This window comes from Emydura macquarii, unplaced genomic scaffold, assembly GCF_026122565.2.
Source record: "Emydura macquarii macquarii isolate MOO-44397 ecotype Brisbane River unplaced genomic scaffold, CSIRO-AGI_Emac_v2 contig_2805, whole genome shotgun sequence".
NCBI classification, from domain to species: domain Eukaryota; kingdom Metazoa; phylum Chordata; order Testudines; family Chelidae; genus Emydura; species Emydura macquarii.
This window is the reverse complement of record NW_027132942.1, coordinates 1,937,578-1,957,791: the sequence shown is the minus strand read 5'-3', so window position 1 is coordinate 1,957,791 and position 20,214 is coordinate 1,937,578. Positions and strand designations below refer to the sequence as shown.

The following is a 20,214-nucleotide window of genomic DNA, read 5'->3' as shown; positions in this document are numbered from 1 at the left end:
GGGAGCCAGAGCTGGGTCTCAGGTACATGTCAAACAGTGAGGAGCAGGAGGAAACACTGACAATGTTTCCATCAGCAGGGAAAGAAATTTTACAACGCAAACTCCCCCTTCACAAGAGAGAGAATAGCTTTAAATGGAAAATCCTCCGTCACAAAATTCGACATGCAAAACCCTCTGTGGAAAGAGAAAATCGACCTTAATTTTTCCCTTTCAAAAAAGAATGAATCCTGGCGGGATTTTTGCCACGGAGGGGCTCCCTCTTTGTTAATTTCAGTGCCGCCTTCTCCGTGTAACACCCTCAGCAATCTTCCACAGGGTCCTGTGGAAGTTGTGCTGCACTAAAAGCAGGGGGAAATACGGTAAAAAATACGGTAAAAAATGTGCTCTCTTGTTCCGGCCCACGAGGAAAGGAAAATCTGCTGGGTCAGTGACTGTGTGGCACTGGTTATTGGTTAAATGTCAAGCCCGGAAACGGAAATGTGGGACTGAGCGAGCTGTGGAGGGCTCAGAGTTGTTGTATTTTGAACTCCCGTTGGGAATAAAGAAGGTGGAGTGACGGGTGTGCGGTGAGTTCCCTGATCCGATTTTCCTAAAGCGGATTTAATGCCTGTTTCTGTTTAATGCGATTTGCATGAGACCGGTCCGTGTATCACCCGCGGCGCGATGAGACGATTTGCAACAACTGTAGCTGACTTGGACTCAATGTCCCTCCCTTCTATTAGCTTTTTGTCGCAGAAGTGGGTGGGATGATCGCTTAATTGAGTCTGTAAAGGGAAAGAGAATAGCCGAGGTTAAACTTTCAAAGGGATTATTGTGGAGTTCAAACTAGAGTAATGGAAAAACTGGGGCGTTGATTGCTGAACTGTGGACCTAGAGCGGCCGAGTGCTACAAAACTGTGGCACCTCTGCCCAAACCAAACCAAAATGGACTACCCACCGACTTCTAAAAGAAGTGAGCTGTAAAGGGAGGCTGATAAATTTGTGTAATTTACACCTCTGGCTACTAGTTGCTTTAGATCCATCCTAGAGCCATTAATGTTACTGTCACATCATCTTTGATTCTCACCCTATTAACTTCGGTTTTCCTTTCCCTGGCCCTACACACATACATAGAGAAATGAATCCTGTTTATCATACCCACGTTTAGCCCTGGTTACTTAATTATATATTAACTTATTTATTGCTTCTGCATCTTTCACTTTTGTCTTCATTGCTACAAAAACTGTTCCATATTTTCTATTGCAGAAATAATTGTTGGCTTCTGGACCTCTTTATTCTTTTCTTTACAAATGGTGCTGCCTTCAAAGCAAATCATATGAAGGGAGATAGCTGGACAGAAAAATATTAGACTTCAACTTGTGCTTTTTTTTTTCCTTCCAGACTTTCTAGTTCTGCCACCTCTGCACTATGCAGTGTTAATATAAAACTGTATTGTGTGGAGCAGGATAATTTTGTACTTGTGTGCCCTCAACAGTTACTGATTATGTATGCACAACTTGCCCTCTGGGTTAAAGTTCTGAGTTCAGGGTGAATGTGAATTGTATTTATTAAATTGCAGCTCAATTAGCATGTTACTTATGCTTTGGACCAACACAGTTAAAATAACACACAACTCTAATTATACTTTGGTGTAAAAGACCTATCGTTTTTATGTATGTAGATGAATAAAAACAAGTTCTGCCATTCAATTCCCATTCACTCTTAGCTGTAGACCTATAAAGACGTAGTCTGAGGAGTAGGATGTAGCAAAACATGCCTTCTTTCATCAGTGTCCCATCACTAAGGTTTCTACCCAGATAAATTGATTGGAACAGCTATTGGAGAACAAGCTATTCCAGAATAGCCATTGTGGAATAGTTGGTTCCAGAATAGCTATTCCAGTCAATTTTCCCATGTAGATGAGCCTTGAGCTGATATTACATACTGTTCATGGATCTTTACAAGTAGATTGTCTAGTGTGGGTAGAACGTAGGGTGACCAGATAGCAAGTGTGGAAAATCGGAATAGGGTGGGGTGTAATAAGTGCCTATATTAAAAAAAAAAAAAAAAAAAGCCCTGAATATTGGGACTGTCACTATAAAATCAGGACATCTGGTCACCCTAGTAGAATGCAGTTTTTTTTGTAGCTGGGTCGGTCCCAGGATATTAGAGAGACAAGATAGGTGAGGCAAGTTATTTTACTGGACCAACTTCTGCTGGTGACAGCTTGTCTCTCTAGTGTGGATAAAACTTAATTCGGGAAGCGGCACTGTGAAACCAAGCTAAATAGCTGATCCCAGCAAAAGCTGAGGAAGTTAACAGGCTTTGGAATGCATCCTGAAATGATTTCCTTTAACAGTTTAACCACAAGAAGAATAACCTTTCAGACATGTTGCAAGACCTTCCTCTTTGATAAAACTGTTCCACCATCAGCAGATTGTTATTTGTATGTACCTCATCCTCCCCCGCCCTCCTCCTCAAATCATAGTTTCCTATAACCAGAGATAGCAGAAGAGCAGAAAGACTCCACAAAGTCCACTAGGAATTTTGCTATGCCAAACTTATATCCTCAGAAGTTCTTGGGTACTATATTGTAAAACACTATAGAAAATCATAAAATCTCTGTTCCTCCTAAATAAAAAACACATCTTGCACTATTTTTCCTTTTTCTCCAGCAACAGAAGACTACTATTTCTATATGAATCTGTGCTGAATCAGGCCTCTGGCCCTGTCTACACTGACATAAATAGGTCTTGCATTTAAAGTTCAGAAACTAAGTGTTTTGTCTAATCACCAAACTCTTATTTCCAGCAGAGTCCATGTTTCCAGTCATCTTTCAGTGGGGGTGGGACACTCTCTCTTGAATTTTAAGGAACTTAAAGTAGAAAGAATAGGTGAAAGAAAAAGTTACTTTATTATTAAAAATATCAGAAGTGTGGAAAGGAATTCCTGGCTTTTAGCTCCAATTTGCATATTATTTTACATTGTTCTATGTGGAATAGTTATTAAAAATTCATAGACCTGCCTGCCTGACTTTTAAAACTCCTCATTGGCTTGCTCTGCCCACTGAGATGAACTTTTCTAGAGTCCATCTTTCTGAAGTGTCTTCTCCCTGCCTCCCATGATGTGGGTGGGTCTTCTTGTGTCAGTTGTGGTCACCAAACTCCAGCCCGTGGCAGACAATTTGGACAAAATCAGTTACCCCTACCCAAATGCAGCAATTATGCACCTGAGCCGGTTGGTGGCAAGCTGTTAGAGCAGTAGGACTATTGAGCTTGTGTACTTGGTATAGGTAGCACCAGGTTGCTGCACTGAATACTCTGACACCGTAGGAAATAGAAAATGATGAGTTGGAGCTTAAAGCTGGGCATACAGGTTTTACTTTTTAATGTGTGAAAGTGGCAAATACAATCTATATTTCCTTTTGAGGGCCTCTACTTAAAAAGACACCATGAGCAAATTAATGCCCAAAAGTGTACACTACTAGAATATTGATGTAATAAGAAAAATCCTTCAGTGAGGTGGGGGAAATCTTTCCCAGTAAAATCCTTCTTTTTAGGACAGTAAATCCCTTGTCACCCATGTAGTGCTAATGCATTTCCCAGTCTGTATCAATATACGTGCATTACTTTGCATTTATCAAATTTCATCTGCCAGTTTGTTGACCAGTCACCCACTTTTGTGAGATCCCTGTGTAACTCTTCGCAGTCTGCTTTGGACTTAATTATCTTGAGTAATTTTGTATCATCTGCAAATTTTGCCACCTCTCTGTTTACCCGTTTTTCCAGATCATTTATGAATATCATAGATCCTGGGGCCACCACTATTTACCTCTCTCCATTCTGAAAACTGATCTTTTATTCCTACCCTTTGTTTCCTGTCTTTTAATCAATTGCTGATGCAGGAGAGGACCTTCCCTCTTATCCCATGACTGCTTACTTTGCTTAAGACCCTTTGGTGAGATAACTTATCAAAGACTTTTTGAAAGTCCAAATACACTATATCCAGTGGATCACCCTTGTCCACCTGTTTGTTGACCCCCTCAAAGAATTGCGATGGATTGGGGAGGCATGATTTCCCTTTACAAAAGCCATATTGACTCTTCCCCAACAAATTGTATTAGTCCATGTGTCTGATAATTCTGTTCTTCACTATAGTTTCAACCAATTTGCCTGGTAGTGATGTTAGGCTTACTGGCCTGTAATTGTCAGGATCATCTTTGGAGCCTTTTTTAAAAATTGGCGTCACATTATCTGTCCTCTAGTCATCTGGTACAGAAGCTGATTTAAATGATAAGTTACGTACCACAGTTAGTAGTTCTGTGATTTCACGTTTGAATTCTTTCAGAACACTTGGGTGAACACCATCTGGTTCTGGTGACTTCTTACTGTTTAATTTTATCAATTTATACATGTGACACATGCAGACACTAGAAGGGATGGAGACGTACAGTGGTATAACATGAGAGTGGAACTGGGACCTTCATGTTTTCTTTTTTGTGTAGAAAATGTAAGTTGTTTCAACTTCCTAGTTATAATGAAAAATTACCTTTTTTTGCTTTAGGTAAAAATGTCTTCTACGTGTGATTTTCTTGTGCTCCACACTGGACAGAAGATGCCTCTTATAGGACTGGGCACCTGGAAAAGTGAACCTGGCCAGGTAAGCAGTGCACTTGCTATAAACTAGTGCTATGGTTTCAATCTGTATTTGTGCCTTATGCGCACATGAAGCGCTCTGATTTGATGGTTTTTCATGAGTACTTCAATCACACAATGTGCATGTAGATTTTTAGGCCCCAATCTTTGACATATGTGCTTAACTTTATGCAACTGAGCAGACCCACTGAAATTAATGGAACTACTCATGTATGTGCTAAGCGTATATGAATGTGTTTGCAGAATTGGGGCATAAGGTCACAATTTGGCACTCCATCCCTGTTCAGCAAAGCACTAGTGTTTAGAGAGGAAGGTAGTTATTGGCTGAGGTATAATTCTCAGGAGACCTGGGATCAAGTCTATGTACTGCTGAAGACTCCCTGTGTGAGTTTAGGCAAACCACTAACTTTCTGGCCCAAGTTACACATCTGTGAAATGGGGATGGTAATACTTCCATTCTCCCACCCTTTGTCTCTCTTATCTATTAAAACTACAAACTCTTCTGGTCTGAGACTGCCTTTTACAGAGTATATGTACAACATGTAGCACAATGAGGTCTCTAGATACTACTGTCATCCTACTAGTAGTAATTCTTTGAAAGACAAGTTATTAAAACACCTGGACCATTGCACATCATTGCAATGTTTTGTGGCTGCTGCTGTTGTGCTAAAATCTATTAGACTGATTCATATTATTCAGAAACAACCATGAGAAAACTGCAGCCATTCTTCTCTTTGAGAGGGAAAAGTGGAAATTGACATACCGTGTTATTCTTCCATACTGAAAATAAGAGGAAAAAGAAGCTATTAAAAAATCTGAAAATCTTCCTCTGGGAGCCATATTATTGTCAGGCTCCCTCTCCAGAAAGTTAATGTGACAGCATTACAAGGTTAACAATGGAAGCAGAAGAGTTAACATGAAAGCTAAGCTAACCTTTCAAACAAGAGTGAATGTACAGATCTGCTTTTCATACACTTTGTGGGAAGCAGAGATTCATAGATTACAAAGCCAAAAGGGAACATTGTGATAATCTAGTCTGACTTCATATATAACACACACCATAGGACTTCCCTGAGTTAACTCCTTTTTAAACTAGTGCATGTCTTTTTAGAAAAATATCCAATCTTGGTTAAAAAATTTTTCCAATGGTAGAAAATTCACAGCCTTTGGCAAGTTTGTTTTAATAGTTATTCACCCTCACTGTTAAAAACATGCCTTATTTGTAGTCTGAATTTGTTTAGGTTCAACTTCCAGCTGTGAAATTTTGTTATATTTTTGTCTGCTACATTGAAGAACCCTCTGTCCCATTTCTGTTCTCCATGCATATAGGTACTTACAGACTATGATCAAGCTTTAACCCTTTCTTTGATAAGATAATTAGCTTGAGCTCACTATAAGGCATATCGTTCAACCTCTAATCATTCTCATGGTCTTTTCCTGAATACTCTCTAATTTATCAACATCTTTCTTGAATTGTTGCATCAGAACTGGACACAGTATTCTAGTAGCAATTGCACCAGTGCCAAATACAGAGATCATATAATTTCTCTACTCCTATTTGATATTCCCCTGCTTATATAATGCAAGGATTGCATTACCTCATTTGGCCACAGCTTTCCGCTGGGTGCTCATGTTCAGCTGATTATCCACCATGACCCTGAAGTCTTTTTTTCAGAGACCTTGCTTTCCAGGGTAGAGTCCTCCTTCGGTGAGTGTGGCCTAAAGTCTTTGTTTCTAGGTGTATAACTTTACTTTTGGCAGTCTTAAAACACATTTTGTTTGCTTGCACCCAACTTACCAGATGGCTCTGTATCACTGACATGTCCTCTTCATTGTTTGCCACTCCCCCAATCTCTGTCACCTGAAAACTTTATTGGTAATGATTTTATGCTTACTTCCAGGTCCTTGATAAAAAATATTAAATAGGGTATGGCCAAAAATGAATCCCTGATGGATGCCATTAGAAACACATCCGCTCACTGAAGGTTCACTGTTAGGCTCAAAATGTAACTAATCAGTTAGCCCGTCTTTAATCCATTTAATACATGCCATGTTGATTTTTCTAGTTTCTTAATCAAAGTGTCATACAGTACCAAGTCACATGCCTTGCAGAAGTCTGTCTATATTACGTTATCACTAGTACCATTATCAACCAAACGTGTAATCGCATTACAAAATTTATCTAGTTAGTTTGACAAGATCTGTTTTCCAGAAACCCATGTTGATTGGCATGGATTATACTGCCCTTCTTTAAATCTTTATTAATCTAATTCTGTATTAGTCACTCCATTATTTTGTTTGGGATTGATGTCAGGCTGACAGGCCAATAATTACCCAGGTCATCTCATTTACCCTTTTAAAATATTGACACATTAGCTTTCTTCCAATCTGCTGGAACTTCCCCAGTGTTACAAGACTTATTGAAAATCAACATTAGTGGTCCAGAGAGCTCCTCAGCCAGCTTTTTTTTTTTTTTTTTTTTTTTTTTTAAATTCATGGATGCAACTTAACTGGACCTTCTGATTTAAAAATGTTTAACTTTAATACGTGTTGTTTAACATTCTCCTGACTGATTGTTGGAATGGAAAATATTTCATCAAGTGAGATGACTATATCATTTAACTTTTTTTCCCCAAATGCAGAAAAGTAATATTAATTGAACACTTCTACCTCTTCTGCATTATCATCAAGGGGGGGTGGGGAGGATTCTCCTTGTATCCTTTTGCTTCCCTTATTGGTTTCCTACAATTGCTAGCTTCTAATTTATATTCTTTCTGATCAACCTTCCCCCCCTCCCATTTGTTATATATTATGTGTGTATATATTTATATATATTGTATTATATATTGTGTATACATATATTTTTTTTCCATTTGCTTTTTATATATGTGGGGGGAAGAGGTTGTTTTAAGTTCCTGCCTATAGAATGAATTTATTAGAGAAGTCTGAGTGTGAGTACAGAACAGGTTTTGTATATGTAGGGCTGTCAAAGGGAATGCCTTCTCAGTAGCACCCCCTCCTGACCAAGCATGGCTCTGCTGAGGCCTGCCATAGTTTCCTCTTCAGTCAGGGGCCCTTAAGAACTCCACACAGTCCAGGTATTAAAAATAATTTCCCTTTGGGAGTCCAATCTATGAAGCGCTGCACAAAGTCTTTCAAACCAGAACTCAAACCTACATAGTCTTCATCTCAATTTCAGCTGAGTCCAGCCCTTCCTCCCTGAAGGTCTGTCTTCTCGCTCTGCCAGCTCCTTTTGCCTGGAGTTTAGCCTTCTCCACAGGTGTCTTCCTCCTGCTGACTTCGAGCCCCACAGGCATCTCCTTACTCTCATCAGAGTCTGAAGGCATCTGCCAAAAACCACCTCAGCTGTCTCCTCCTTTGTAAGGCCCATTGTCTTCCCTCAACCCCAGCTGGGCATCAGGGAATCATAGAAGTTTAGGACAGGAAGGGACCACGAAAGGTTTTCTAGTTCATCCCCCTGCAGTCAAGGCAGAACTAAGTATCTGTCCAGGTGAACTGGACCCTACGCCCTCCAAAAGGGCCACCCACCCTGTGAAAAGGGCCTACCTTTTTTTCTAAAGGGAGTGATTGAAGCTGAGCAACCTGTGTATGCTCCATGGCCTGTCTAACTTACATATGACCTCATCCGCATGGCAAACTGAATAGTCCATGCAATCAGAGGCACAGTTATGCCCATGTTTTTGTGCACACGCAGTCCAGAGTAATCAGATGCATGTGCACGGTGACACAAATCCAACATTCATAAAATATCCTGGAAAGGGTCTGCTTGTGTGTTGAACTTAAATTTGTTCCAGCTGGATTTCACTGATGTAGGTTACAAGTTTAGGAGCTGAGCCTATAGTGGGATCTGCTAGCATAGATCCCTGCAGATTCCCAGGTTTGTGGGACTCCCTGCAATTGGATGTATATGGATGATGCTCCTTCCCTTATGGGGGTTTTGCTAAGATATATTAATGAAGGTGAGGGTCTCAAATACTACAGGGATGAGGGTCTACAGAAGTACCTTGATAAAAATTACCATTTTAATCCTTTATGGACATTTTATGGCTCTCCAAAAGTTTGTAAAAAATAGTCTTGTGTGAAACATTAATATTTTATGGGTGTCATTATAAATTCTGAGGGATAATGGCGGTGGCAAGCAGTTGGGGAGGCAACGTCCCCATCTATCTCTCCACAGGGACCAGGCTGATCAAACTGCTCAGTTTTAAAATTAGAGAGAACAGCTCATGGAGTACACTTATAATTCATAATCCAATAAACGTATTCTTAACACAGTTCCTCCGAGGGCCACATGTTGGACACCACAGATTTAGGGTGACATTAGAAATACTTTCCAAGTCCTCACTTCTTTTAGTTTCAAAATCTCTGATAAAAACTCAGTAAATTTCCAGTTGATAATGTTACTCGGCAGACCATTACAAATACTTCCCAAACATGGTGGATAAACCTTCAACGGGATACCATCCAAAGTTTAGATTCCTCCAGCATTTCAAAGATGTTGAATGACTTTAACTTTGAGCAATGGTCAAGGGAAAGATGCAACTTTTTTTTTTTTTTTTTTTAAATGAACTCAGTTTATTATTTATCTGCAGTGTTTCTGGAGAGAGAAAAGTAAATAAAATAAAACCTGGAGCATTATTGATGTAGGCCCTGATAGTGCAAAATAGTTTTCCTTTATAAGGCATTAGGAAACCTTGCCATATTGTCATCTGTGAACATTGTTCTCTTGGCTGTCCTTTGACCATGGAAGTGAGTTTTCCCGCTTTTTAGGGCAACATATAAAATGCATCCCTTTCCAAAATAACAATGGCTGGCAGTGTCTGAAGGCATAAATGCTTGGCTGCTACAGTGATAGGCACCGTAGATATGCCTGTTAATTTTGTGTGTGTAGAAGAGATTAGCCCACTTAATAGTGATGTCATAGTTCTTTCGAATGGAAATGGTGCTGTTTTTAATTTGTGTAGATGGTGCCTATATCCAATAATGATTGTATTAAAAATGCTTGAGAGTGCTGGCTGTGGTGTGATTGATTGATTTTTTTTTTTTTGAAGCATTGTAGTTTTGTGGGATCGCAAAGATTTTAATAATATTGTAGCCAGGTGCCATCCCACAGTGCCCCCCTCTGACACACCAAGGCCATCCTAGCACACTTCCCTCTTCTGAGGTTCAGAAATAAACCACTCTCATCCAGAGTCTTTAAACACTATTGCCCAGGAGAAGAGGAATAACTTATTTTAATCAGCTTCCCCCCAAAAGAGTTCCCTTTCAGGGCCAGGGGTCTTCTCAGCTCTCCTCCTAGGGGCTGTTGGATTTCCTGTCAGGCTTCTCCATCCTTAGCACAGGAAGCTTGAAGCACTTCTTGTTGGCCCTGTGTTCGTTAACGGAGGCCACCTGTGGTCTCCAACCACCTTCTCCCCAGGTGGCCCCTTTTTTTACCTTAGTCCTTTTCTCCCTGGCTTGGGATTGCTCAGCAGGCAGCGGTATGCCCCACTGGTGGTGTTCTTATGCTTTAGGGCAGTGGTTTTCAACTTTCTTTCATTTGTGGACCCCTAAAAAATTTTGAATGGAGGTGCAGATGCCTTTGGAAAACTTAGACATAGTCTGTGGACCCCCAGGGGTCCACGGACCACACATTGAAAACCACTGTTTTATGGTGAAGCAGACTCACCTACTGAGCCTATAACTGCCACCTACTTATATTCCTTGTACATTCATGCCAACACACTCACTCACCCTGCTCTATATCCTTAAAAAAAACCATAGTAGAGCTTTTTTAATATTACCGCACCTTCCCGATACTCTTACAAAACTTCTCAAAGTATAATCTGTCACCTTTTAAAGCATCTAAATTCTTCAAAAATAACCTGTCTTTCCTGATCCTTTCATAACTTTGGAGTAGCACATTATCATCTATTTTGAGGCATACTTCACATATCTTCTTCCTCTTTTTTCCTTGGTCATTCTTTGCAATTCTTGCCATTCTTTTTTAAATACTTTTTAAACTAAACTATTAAATTCCTGCTTACTCAAAGGAATCTTTACATCAATTGCTCCATTTTTTTTTTTTTTTTAAAAGCATTTTTTTTGGTTCCTTATCTACCATATCATTGCCAGGTATCCCACCATTTGTTGGCATCCATGTTAGTTCACGCCCATATATACTAGTTCTGTTCTCAAAAACAAGATTTCATTGATTAGAATCACTCCTGCTTTCTGAGGTACCCATTTTAATTGCCACTACACCTGATAATGAATTTGAAAAGAAAACAGCTGTACATCCATTATCCAGTTTAATGCTAACATTTATTCCCACCAATTGAGCTGTCATAATGTCTATAAAATTAGATATCCTTTTAGATTTCTTAACTCCAATCTCGGGGATGCAAACAGCTTCTCGCACATCTCCCTATTCTAGGGTGACCAGATAGCAAGTGCAAAAAATCAGGACAGGGGTGGGGATATAATAGGCCTCTATATAAGACAAAGCTCTGAATATCAGGACATTTGATCACCTTGGCTGTTCTGACAGCAGAGACAGAATATATACAGCCCTCTTTCCCAGAGCAAGTCCTAGTTGGTTAGGGGAGAGGGGAGCCTTGCCCCGCCCTCTCTATAAGGCTTCCAGTCCCAGGCCCTTAGGGAATAGTAGCATAGGTTTTCCTCAAACACAAATTATTCCCCCGGGACTGCTTCCTCTCTCCCCATATCTGCCTCTGCCATTTTCCTAGTACTGTACCTCAAAACTCCCAAACCTTAAAAGGCCATGCTATAGAACAAAGGTTGTCTCACCCCCAGGACCTACTACTCTTAAAGGCGACAGTCCAACCTGTTACACTTATACAATGTTTTTATTTCTGCAGCCAAAAACTGCTTTACAGCAGTCTTGTAAAGTAGCATTTTATTAATTTTACAGGCTGATAAAGTGAGGCATTGAGACTTGCCCATGACCACGTAAGATACCTGTAGCAAAGCTGTGAATCAAACACTGTTTCCTGACTTCCTATCTTATGATCTAACCACTAGACTCTACTCAACCTAGGACAGATATAAGAAATTTAGCAAAATCCTTTTGAGTGAAAATTTGGGCATCCCAATCTTGGCTGTATCTCTTTAAAGGATTATCCTTGGATTATAAAATTTATTGGGTGGTGCTTTAGCCAAATAAAGCCATCCTATTAAACCTTTCAGTTGTTTCAAGTACAGATTTCTTGTGATCCCAGCTCTGATCAACTTTCTAGTCCTTTCGCTCCTGTTCATTGCATCCTGTCCCTGTACTAGCCTTGTGGTTTTTCATAGCCAAATCTTAGTTGTACAATACAACTGAAAGTGCCATATCTACTGTAGCATCTCAGTAGTGACACTGTGATACATAGTTCTTCGTTCTTCCTAAGCTTGTTTACTGTTTTCCAATCTGGTTTTTAAATTCTTTTTTAAAAATGCAAAAACTTGTTGCTTCTCTTATCCAGACAGCCAAACACTGAGGGAGAATTGGTGTTTTGCGACTGTTACCTTAGAAACAAGATGAAGTAATTTTTGAGTGGAAGGGAGCACAATGCAGTAGCTTCTTATGAAATGGCAGCAGGAATGAGATAAAAAAATACTGTAAGTCTCTTCAGCCAGTAGCATCTATCACTAAGAAAATGAATAACATGGATTTTAATAGGAGCTCCTGGGTAGCATTAATTTTTCCCTACCTCGCTCTACTAATTTCCTCTGGCATACAGTTATGAATGCTGCTGCAGATGGTGATGAAATCTGGATGTGCACATATTTAATAGATTTGTCCAGGGTAGCAGAAGAGGTCTCTTGTTTTTTCATCACAAATGTCAGAAAGGCACACTGCACTGGCAGCAAACGGACAGAGGATGAGGCTTGGGGAGGAGAATTAACCCCAGAGTGAAGGGTTTGCCAAAATCTTGAGGTTACTGGAAGAAAGACGTGCAAAAACGATAATTTAAAGATCCATTTTAAGTGACTGTTTTCTTCACTTGGAACCAGGCAAAACTTTCAACCAGCAGCATTCTGTCCCAGCAAAAGAATTGACCAAGATGCAGTGAGTGGGTTCTATGGGGGATGATCTAAGTGGGACTGACAAGTGTTGTTTAGGATGGGAGAGAAGATGTTGGGGAAGCCAGAGAATGAAATATGTGCCTTGGCCAAGCCGGCTTTCTGTGTGGTTTAAAACCTATCACAACAACGATAGAAAGCCTGACTGGTTTTGGAAATGGCTTTTCTAGACCAGTGATTCTCAAACAGGGGTAGGTGTACCCCTGGGAGTATGCAAAGGTCTTCCAGTGGGTACAATAATTCATCTAGATATTTGCCTAGTTTTACAACAGGCTACATAAAAATACAAAAGTGTCACAACACACTATTATTGAAAAATAGCTTACTTTCTCATTTTGTCTGTATGAAGTTTTAGTTTCTACTGACTTTGTTGGTGCTTTTTATGTTTGATTTTGTAAGCAAATAGTTTGAGAGTGAAACTTCGGGTACACAAGACAAATCAGACTCTTGAAAGGGATACAGTAGATACTCCTGAAAGGGATACCGGAAACCTTGAGAGCCACTGTTCTAGACTATTTGATTGTCCGACAAGTTACATTAATCTTAACATAGTGAAGCTTTCTGTAAAGCTACTGTATGATAGTCAGCTCTATTGCTCTAAGCATGTATTACTGTGGTATCTGAGCGCCTCTTAGTTATTCCCTTATAGTATCGCTCCATTGGCAAATTGAAAATTTTGGTCACACAGACAAGCAGTCCCTGCCAGCTGAAGTGTGTATTAACTATGGCAGGGGGAAGGATTTGAAATAAATCTATTTGCGGATAGGAGACAAATGTTTGTTTTTTGAGGTGTTCTAAGTTGCCATGCTTAGTGGACACTTTTACGGTATGTCTACACAGCAATTAAACACCTGCAGCTGGCCAAGATCAGCTGATTCAGGCTCATGGGGCTCCAGCTGCAGGCCTGTAAAATTGCTGTGTAGCATGAGGTGGGAGGATCCCAGAGCCCAGGCTCCAGCCCTAGCCTGAATGTCTACATAGCAATTTTGCAGCCCGAGCATCACAAGCCCAAATCATCTGACCCGAGACAGCCATGGGTCTTTTATTCCAGTAGACCTTTTATTCCAGGGTAGAGGTACTCTTATTTCCTCATCTGCAGCAAATGAAGGAACTCTGAGATGATAATGCAGTATGACCAGAAGTTGTGCACTTGACAGCCATGTGGTCTGCACAGTCAGTTTCTCCTTCCGTTTTCCAACTGTGAGTAAGCTCAAGCTCCTGAATTGCAGCAAACCTCCCTGTGTGCAGAGAGACTGCCATAGCTTCCTCTAGAATCGGTCATCTCTTTTCTGAGCATTGGCCCAATGAGGTTGCTGCAAGGTGGTGTGATATTACAAAAAAACATTGGACAGCCCCTTCACAATGGCTTGCGCAATGCAGAAGACACTCTCTAGATGCCTGGTTACCATTGTGATGGGGATATATAAAAACGTAGATAGATTTCATCTTGCAGTGGGCTGAATGGAACTGGTGAATTGCAGGTATGACAATGGATCCTGTAACAAGTCTGGACTTCTGCGTTCTGTTCCCAGGTCTTCCACTGACTTACTTTGTGACCTTGGGCCAATCATTTAACCACTCTGTCTCAGCTTCCCCACTGCAACATGGGTTTAATAATACTTGCTTACCTTGTAACTATGAGCTACCTACAGCGGCAAAGGTAGCTATTGCCCAAGGATCTTAAAGACCCGTCCATAGCACTAGGGAGGTATTTGACTCTCTAAATACTCCTGTCAAACCTGTTTCTCTGGAATGCTTGTTACTCTGACAAAATGAAAACTAATCCTATTAACAAATTAATCTGATTGAAAAACTGGTTAATATTTGTACAGGGCTTTGAAAACCTAAAGCATTCTATGGAGGCAGTGTGGTCTAATAGATAGAATGCTGGACTAGGACTTGTCAGAGCCTGGAATAGAGCCCAGTTTGAACCGGTATATGGAAGCCTTCCCAGGGCTGGTACCTCTCTGCAGTTGTTTAGAGTTTCAGCAACTTGCTTTAATCACACACACACACCGTTGTTTTTAGTTCTTGGAGGAGCTGTTGTAACCTCCTGCTGTCTGGAGTAGAACACCATCAGTGGCCCACTATGATACATAAACTTAATACAATGTAGTCTCCAAAGATACTGCATGTAATTGCAATATCTGTCAGTGACACTTTTACAGAGAGCTTTCAAAATCTAGCCCTTGGTGTTTTCATTCTCCAGAACATTTACTGACACACATCTATCTTCCTGCTCTTTGTCCTTCCATCTTAATAGAAACCATTGCCCTTGGTGTGGGGAATGGATTAGAGCTGTACTATGGAACATGTTTAAGTCCCTTCTCACAGCAGATGCTTCTGCTCCATGGCTTCCTATGATTAGTAAGTCATTACTTTTCTATTTTCTTTGGGGATGATTGGACTGCATTAAACATTAACATGTTGAGTGATTTCATAACCCAGGCACTATTTGTAGTAACCATTTCAACAGAAAAGTATTTGTCACAGTGAAAGTAAAGCCAATAAATCCTGTTCATGTTGACTAAGGGAAATTTGCTCTTCAATGCGGATTTTGTCCTAAGGCACCAAAGAACCTAGTCAAAATATCCCGCATCTAGCTTCCCCTTTCCTTTCAACAACTAAAAGAAATAAAATCTAGCAGGAGCCAATAGATCTACTCCACACTTGATTTATCTTTTAAATCTATCTTGTAAACCAGAACATTTTATTGTCTTTCCCCTGTATTAATTATTTTGCCTGCTTTAAAATGGAAAATGCAGGTGCTTTAGATGATCTTTCAACCAATTTATCAGTTTCACTGTTTCCTCTTTAACCGTCTCCCTGTCTTGTAGAAATCGTTTTCTCTGTTCTTACAGGAATACTACATGAGAATATTTTTATTTGTATTACAGTAGCACTGGGGATACATCTAAACAGCAGCTGCAAGAGTGCTTCCCAGCACAGGCAGACAGACATGCGCTAGTTCTGCTTGAGCTAGCATGCTAAAAATAGCAGCATGGCCTTGGCAGCACAGGTTAGGCACCTGAGTACAATCCTGCCTGACCCTCTGGGTATATACGTGGAAAGCTAGTCCAAGCTGCTGCCCATACCGCCATGGCCACACTGATATTTTTAGTGTGCTACCCCAAGTGGAACTAGCCTGCGTCTGAAGCACCCTCCCCACTGCTGTGTAGACCTCTCAGTGAGGACTGAAAGGATGTCCGGGCCCCATGTGTTATGCTCTATACAAATGCCTAGCAAGAAGTAGTCCCTGCTATGAAAAGATTACCTTCTAAACAGACAAGGTAGCAAAATATAAATATAATTGGGGAAGAGATTAACTTCCTTTGTTCCCATGGGTGGAAGGATATCACAGTTACAAAAGCCTGTGCTAGCTCAAATTGCTAATTCTTCCCACACTGATTAAAATAGACCCAATGTTTAAGTCTAGATAATCCTAAAAGAGACTATATAACTACTAACCAAATGGTCCCCAGTAGGCACTAAGAAAAAAGATGACTCAATATGGATCTTACCTTCTGCTGGCAGTGGAGGGCCATCATTATTTGTAGCAGTCTCTTGCTGATTGTAGAAAAGTTGGTTTTGAAATTTTACTTTTTCTTAACCAAAAGTGGCCTGAGAAGTCTGGAGAGTACACTGTGCCTGTGTGTGTCTAGCCTCGCTACTCTCCTAAGGCATGCCCTGCAGGTATGATACTGCTTCCATAGATGGTGTTAGTGAAGTGGCTTGCATTGTTGGGGAGTGGAAGTGAACAAAACCATAGGAGATCCTGGTGCATGCATTGGAGCAGATTACATCCCAATAAAGTAATCTGACATCTCAGAAATGAGGTGTGAGGAACTTAACAAAGCCCTGTCCTCTAATAGTATTGGAATTTAACACCTAACTTTCTCCATGGATTGTGTTAACAGGCACTGGCTGAAATTGGAGGTGACTGGATTATGCAGTATACCAGCAGGAGCTCTTAGAGCTTCTTGGCACACAGGGGGAATATGGCAGCTGTACCATTCCTTAAGAGTAACCTCCATCTTTGGCGAGCAAGATCCACATACCTGCATAGAGGAACAATGCTTCTTCATCGAGTGGTGTTCCTGTGGGTGTGCCGCTTCAGGTGTCTGGCGTGCCCTCACGTCTGGATCAGAGATTTTCATCCACAGTTCCCGCTCGGGTCGCGCACGTGTGGCCTGTCTCACAGCACCATTGGCACCTTGAGCCGCACGCACACAACCCAAGTCACTCAGTTCCTTCTCAACTGCCTAAGGTCCAAGATGCAGCCACAATAGTTCTCTTTAAACTTCTCTGTCAGAACAAGTCGATTGATTAGTAATTAATATATTAGTTTAGTTTAGTTACTACTTCCTTCCCTTATTTACTTACCTGAAAAGATATATATAATTTATTTATTTTTCTTAAACACCTTTCCCCTCTTCTTTAGAGTAGGTTTTAGTTATCCAGTTACCATGCCCGGTTCCCTGGGTTTTAAAAGATGTACCTTGTGCAGGGACACCATGCCGGCGTCTGACGGCCATGCCCAATGTATATGATGCCTCAGCGACGGACATCTTATACAGAAGTGTCCCCACTGCAAGAACCTCAAGGCAAGGGCAAGAAAAGATAGAGCACTCAGGCTGAAGTTATTCCTAATGGAAAACTCCCTGAGACCTGCCTCAGACCCAAGACAAGAGCCTTCACCGTCGCCGTGTGACAGACAGGGTAGGAAGAGGGCTTCAATGCCATTGAGAAACTCGCCAAAAAAGAGGCCATCACCGACCAAAATAACGATCACCCAGACCCCTTCAGTGCCTGCATCCTCTACGGCACCAAAGGAGAGTCATATTAAGGGCACGGAGTCAAGAGTCAAAATACCAAAGACCTCCTCCGATCCAGCACCGACAAAACCTCTACCGGCATCAGCAGCCAGGCGCTGAAAACAATGTAGCGAAAATGGCACCGACCATACCTTCAGCACTGATTCGCACAATGGCACAGACGGTGGCACCGGCATCAGACACAGCTACGGCTCCCGAGGCAGACAACCCGGCATGCAACGGTGCCGACCAATCCATCGGCACTGCTGCACATGTTGGTACTGACAGACTCCATGGCACCTAGTATGGTGCCAGGGAGGAAAAACACATCCAAGACAAAGCACCAGGAACAGGAGGATTCTCCGCTATATGGCATGGACACGTCACCACCAAGATCCCCAGTGCTATCATCTAGCGGAGAGGATGACAATATTGAAGGAGTCTTTTCTCCTCAACACTCCACACCTTGCAGACCCACACCTTTTCCCCCGAGTCTTAGAGGATATGGAGGTTACCCAGGGCAACCATGGTTTACGCTTCCATGGTTTGCCCCACCCATGACATACCCCATGCAGTGGTGCAACTGGGAAGCATGGCTTCACTATGCCAAGGATTATAGCAGACCCTCAACTTCCCATAGGGACAGAGACCTGTCCCCACAGCAATTGACGCACTCAGCCATAAACCCTCCATCACAAGCCACTGAACAAGCCAACGAGGTATTGGAATCACAAGTATCATTAATATCTCATAACTTGTCCTCTTCACTGAATGATACCATAATGCCACCCCCAACTACTAGTGCGGACAAGTTCAGGCTGTTTCAAGAGCTATTCAAAAGAGTGGTACAAGGCTTGGAGATACCCCTTGAAGAAGTATTGGAAAAGCATCATAAGCTCTTAAAGATCTTGCATATCACTGCACCATAGAAAATAGCTCTACCAATGAATGAGGCATTAATGGAGCCGTCAGATGCCACGTGGCAAACTCCAGCTACCATCGCACCCATGGGCAAAAGAGCCGATTAAAAAATATTACGTACGCTCAAGGGAGCCAAATTTCTTTTCACCCATCCCATCCCATCCCATCCCAACTCCCTCGTTGTGGAAGCAGCAAACGAAGGGGCAAGCAAACCCACCAGAAATCCACACCCCAAGACAAGAATTGGAAGAGGATCGATCTTTTTGGATGAAAAGTCTACTCTGCCACTCTACAGTTACACATGGCCAACTGCGCTGCACTACTGTCCAACTATGACCATGACACATATTCAAAATTCATGGACTTTATAGATGTCATCCCACAAGAGAGAAGAGAACAATTTCAGTCTCTCATTACAGAGGGTCAACTTATATCCAGAACAGCCCTGCAGGCTGCTCTTGATGTGGCAGACACAGCGGCCAGAACCACGGTGATTGTCGTGCGGAAAGCTTCGTGGCTTCATCCAGCAGTTCTACTCGGGAATCTATAAACCACCATTGATGATCTCCCATTTGACAAAGCCAAGTTATTTGGCAAGAAAACGGATGAAGACTTCCATACAATGAAGAACTCTTGAGTGATGTTGTAGATTTTCAGTATATACACACCTGTAACGAGAAGGAGACAGAACAGGTATCAGCCTTATCAAAGAAGATACCCCAATACCCATACCAACACAGGCAATACGACACAAATCAAAGACCTCAGAGAAGATGGCAGAATAGCCAACAACACCAGCAATCAACATCTCAGCCACAGCCGCCCAAACAACAATTTTGAAAGTTTGGTCGAGGGCCTGAATGACCTCCCTCGAGTTCTAGCGCAAAAATGACCCATCACGATATTCCACCACTCTCTCCGTCCATACCAAACTATCTGGGCATCCATAACATCAGACAAATGGGTACTAGAGATTATGTGCTCGGGATATTCCATCCCTTTCATCCGCATACCTACAACCCAATCCCCTTCCCCATCCTCCTTCAGGGACCCAACTCACAAGCAACTTCTTCAACAAGAAATAGACTGTCTAGTATCTCTTGGTAAAATAGAACAGGTATTGCAACACTTTATAGGAAGGGGATTTTATTCCCAGTACTTTTTAAAGCATAAGAAAAATGGTGGATGGAGACCCATATTAGACCTCAGAAGGCTAAACAAGTTTGTGAGGGTGCAAAGGTTCAAAATTGTCACACTATCGACCATTGTACCAGCATTGGAACAAGGGGACTGGTTTTCAGCCCTCGATCTGCAAGATGCCTACTTTCATGTGACCATACACCCAGCTCACAGACGATTTCTTAGGTTTGTCCTGGGAGACAGACACTACCAGTGCAAAGTACTCCCCTTCAGCCTTTCGACAGTGCCAAGGGTATTCTCAAAGATGCTAGCTGTGGTGACCGCTTACCTCCATAGGGAGGCAATAATTATATTTCCATACCTGGTCAATTGTCTATTAAAAGCAAGCACTCAAATGGAGGTGTTGACAGCCACCTGGCAGATAACGTCCTTATTCCAAGCACTGGGACTCATGATAAACCACCAAAAATCTACATTGGTCCCAGTACAACAGCTAGATTTCATAGGAGCGCACTTAGATTCAGCCTCAGCAAAGGTATCACTCCCAGAGAAGAGGTTTGTTACCATCAGGAACCTAGTTTTCTCTGTAAGGAACAGTCCAACACTCATGGCCCACA

At 41.6% G+C, this 20,214-nt stretch overlaps 1 protein-coding gene across 1 annotated transcript in view; it reads left to right on the top strand.

Moving 5' to 3' along the window:
* The first annotated feature begins 458 nt into the window (after positions 1–458).
* The window catches only part of AKR1A1 (aldo-keto reductase family 1 member A1), a 41,707-nt gene continuing 21,951 nt past the window's right edge, over positions 459–20,214 (top strand). The window contains exons 1-2 of the mRNA XM_067567790.1: positions 459–566; positions 4,543–4,638. Coding sequence (XP_067423891.1) covers positions 4,549–4,638 — 90 coding nt within the window. The 5' untranslated portion in view covers positions 459–566; positions 4,543–4,548. The remainder of the gene's footprint in view (positions 567–4,542; positions 4,639–20,214) is intronic.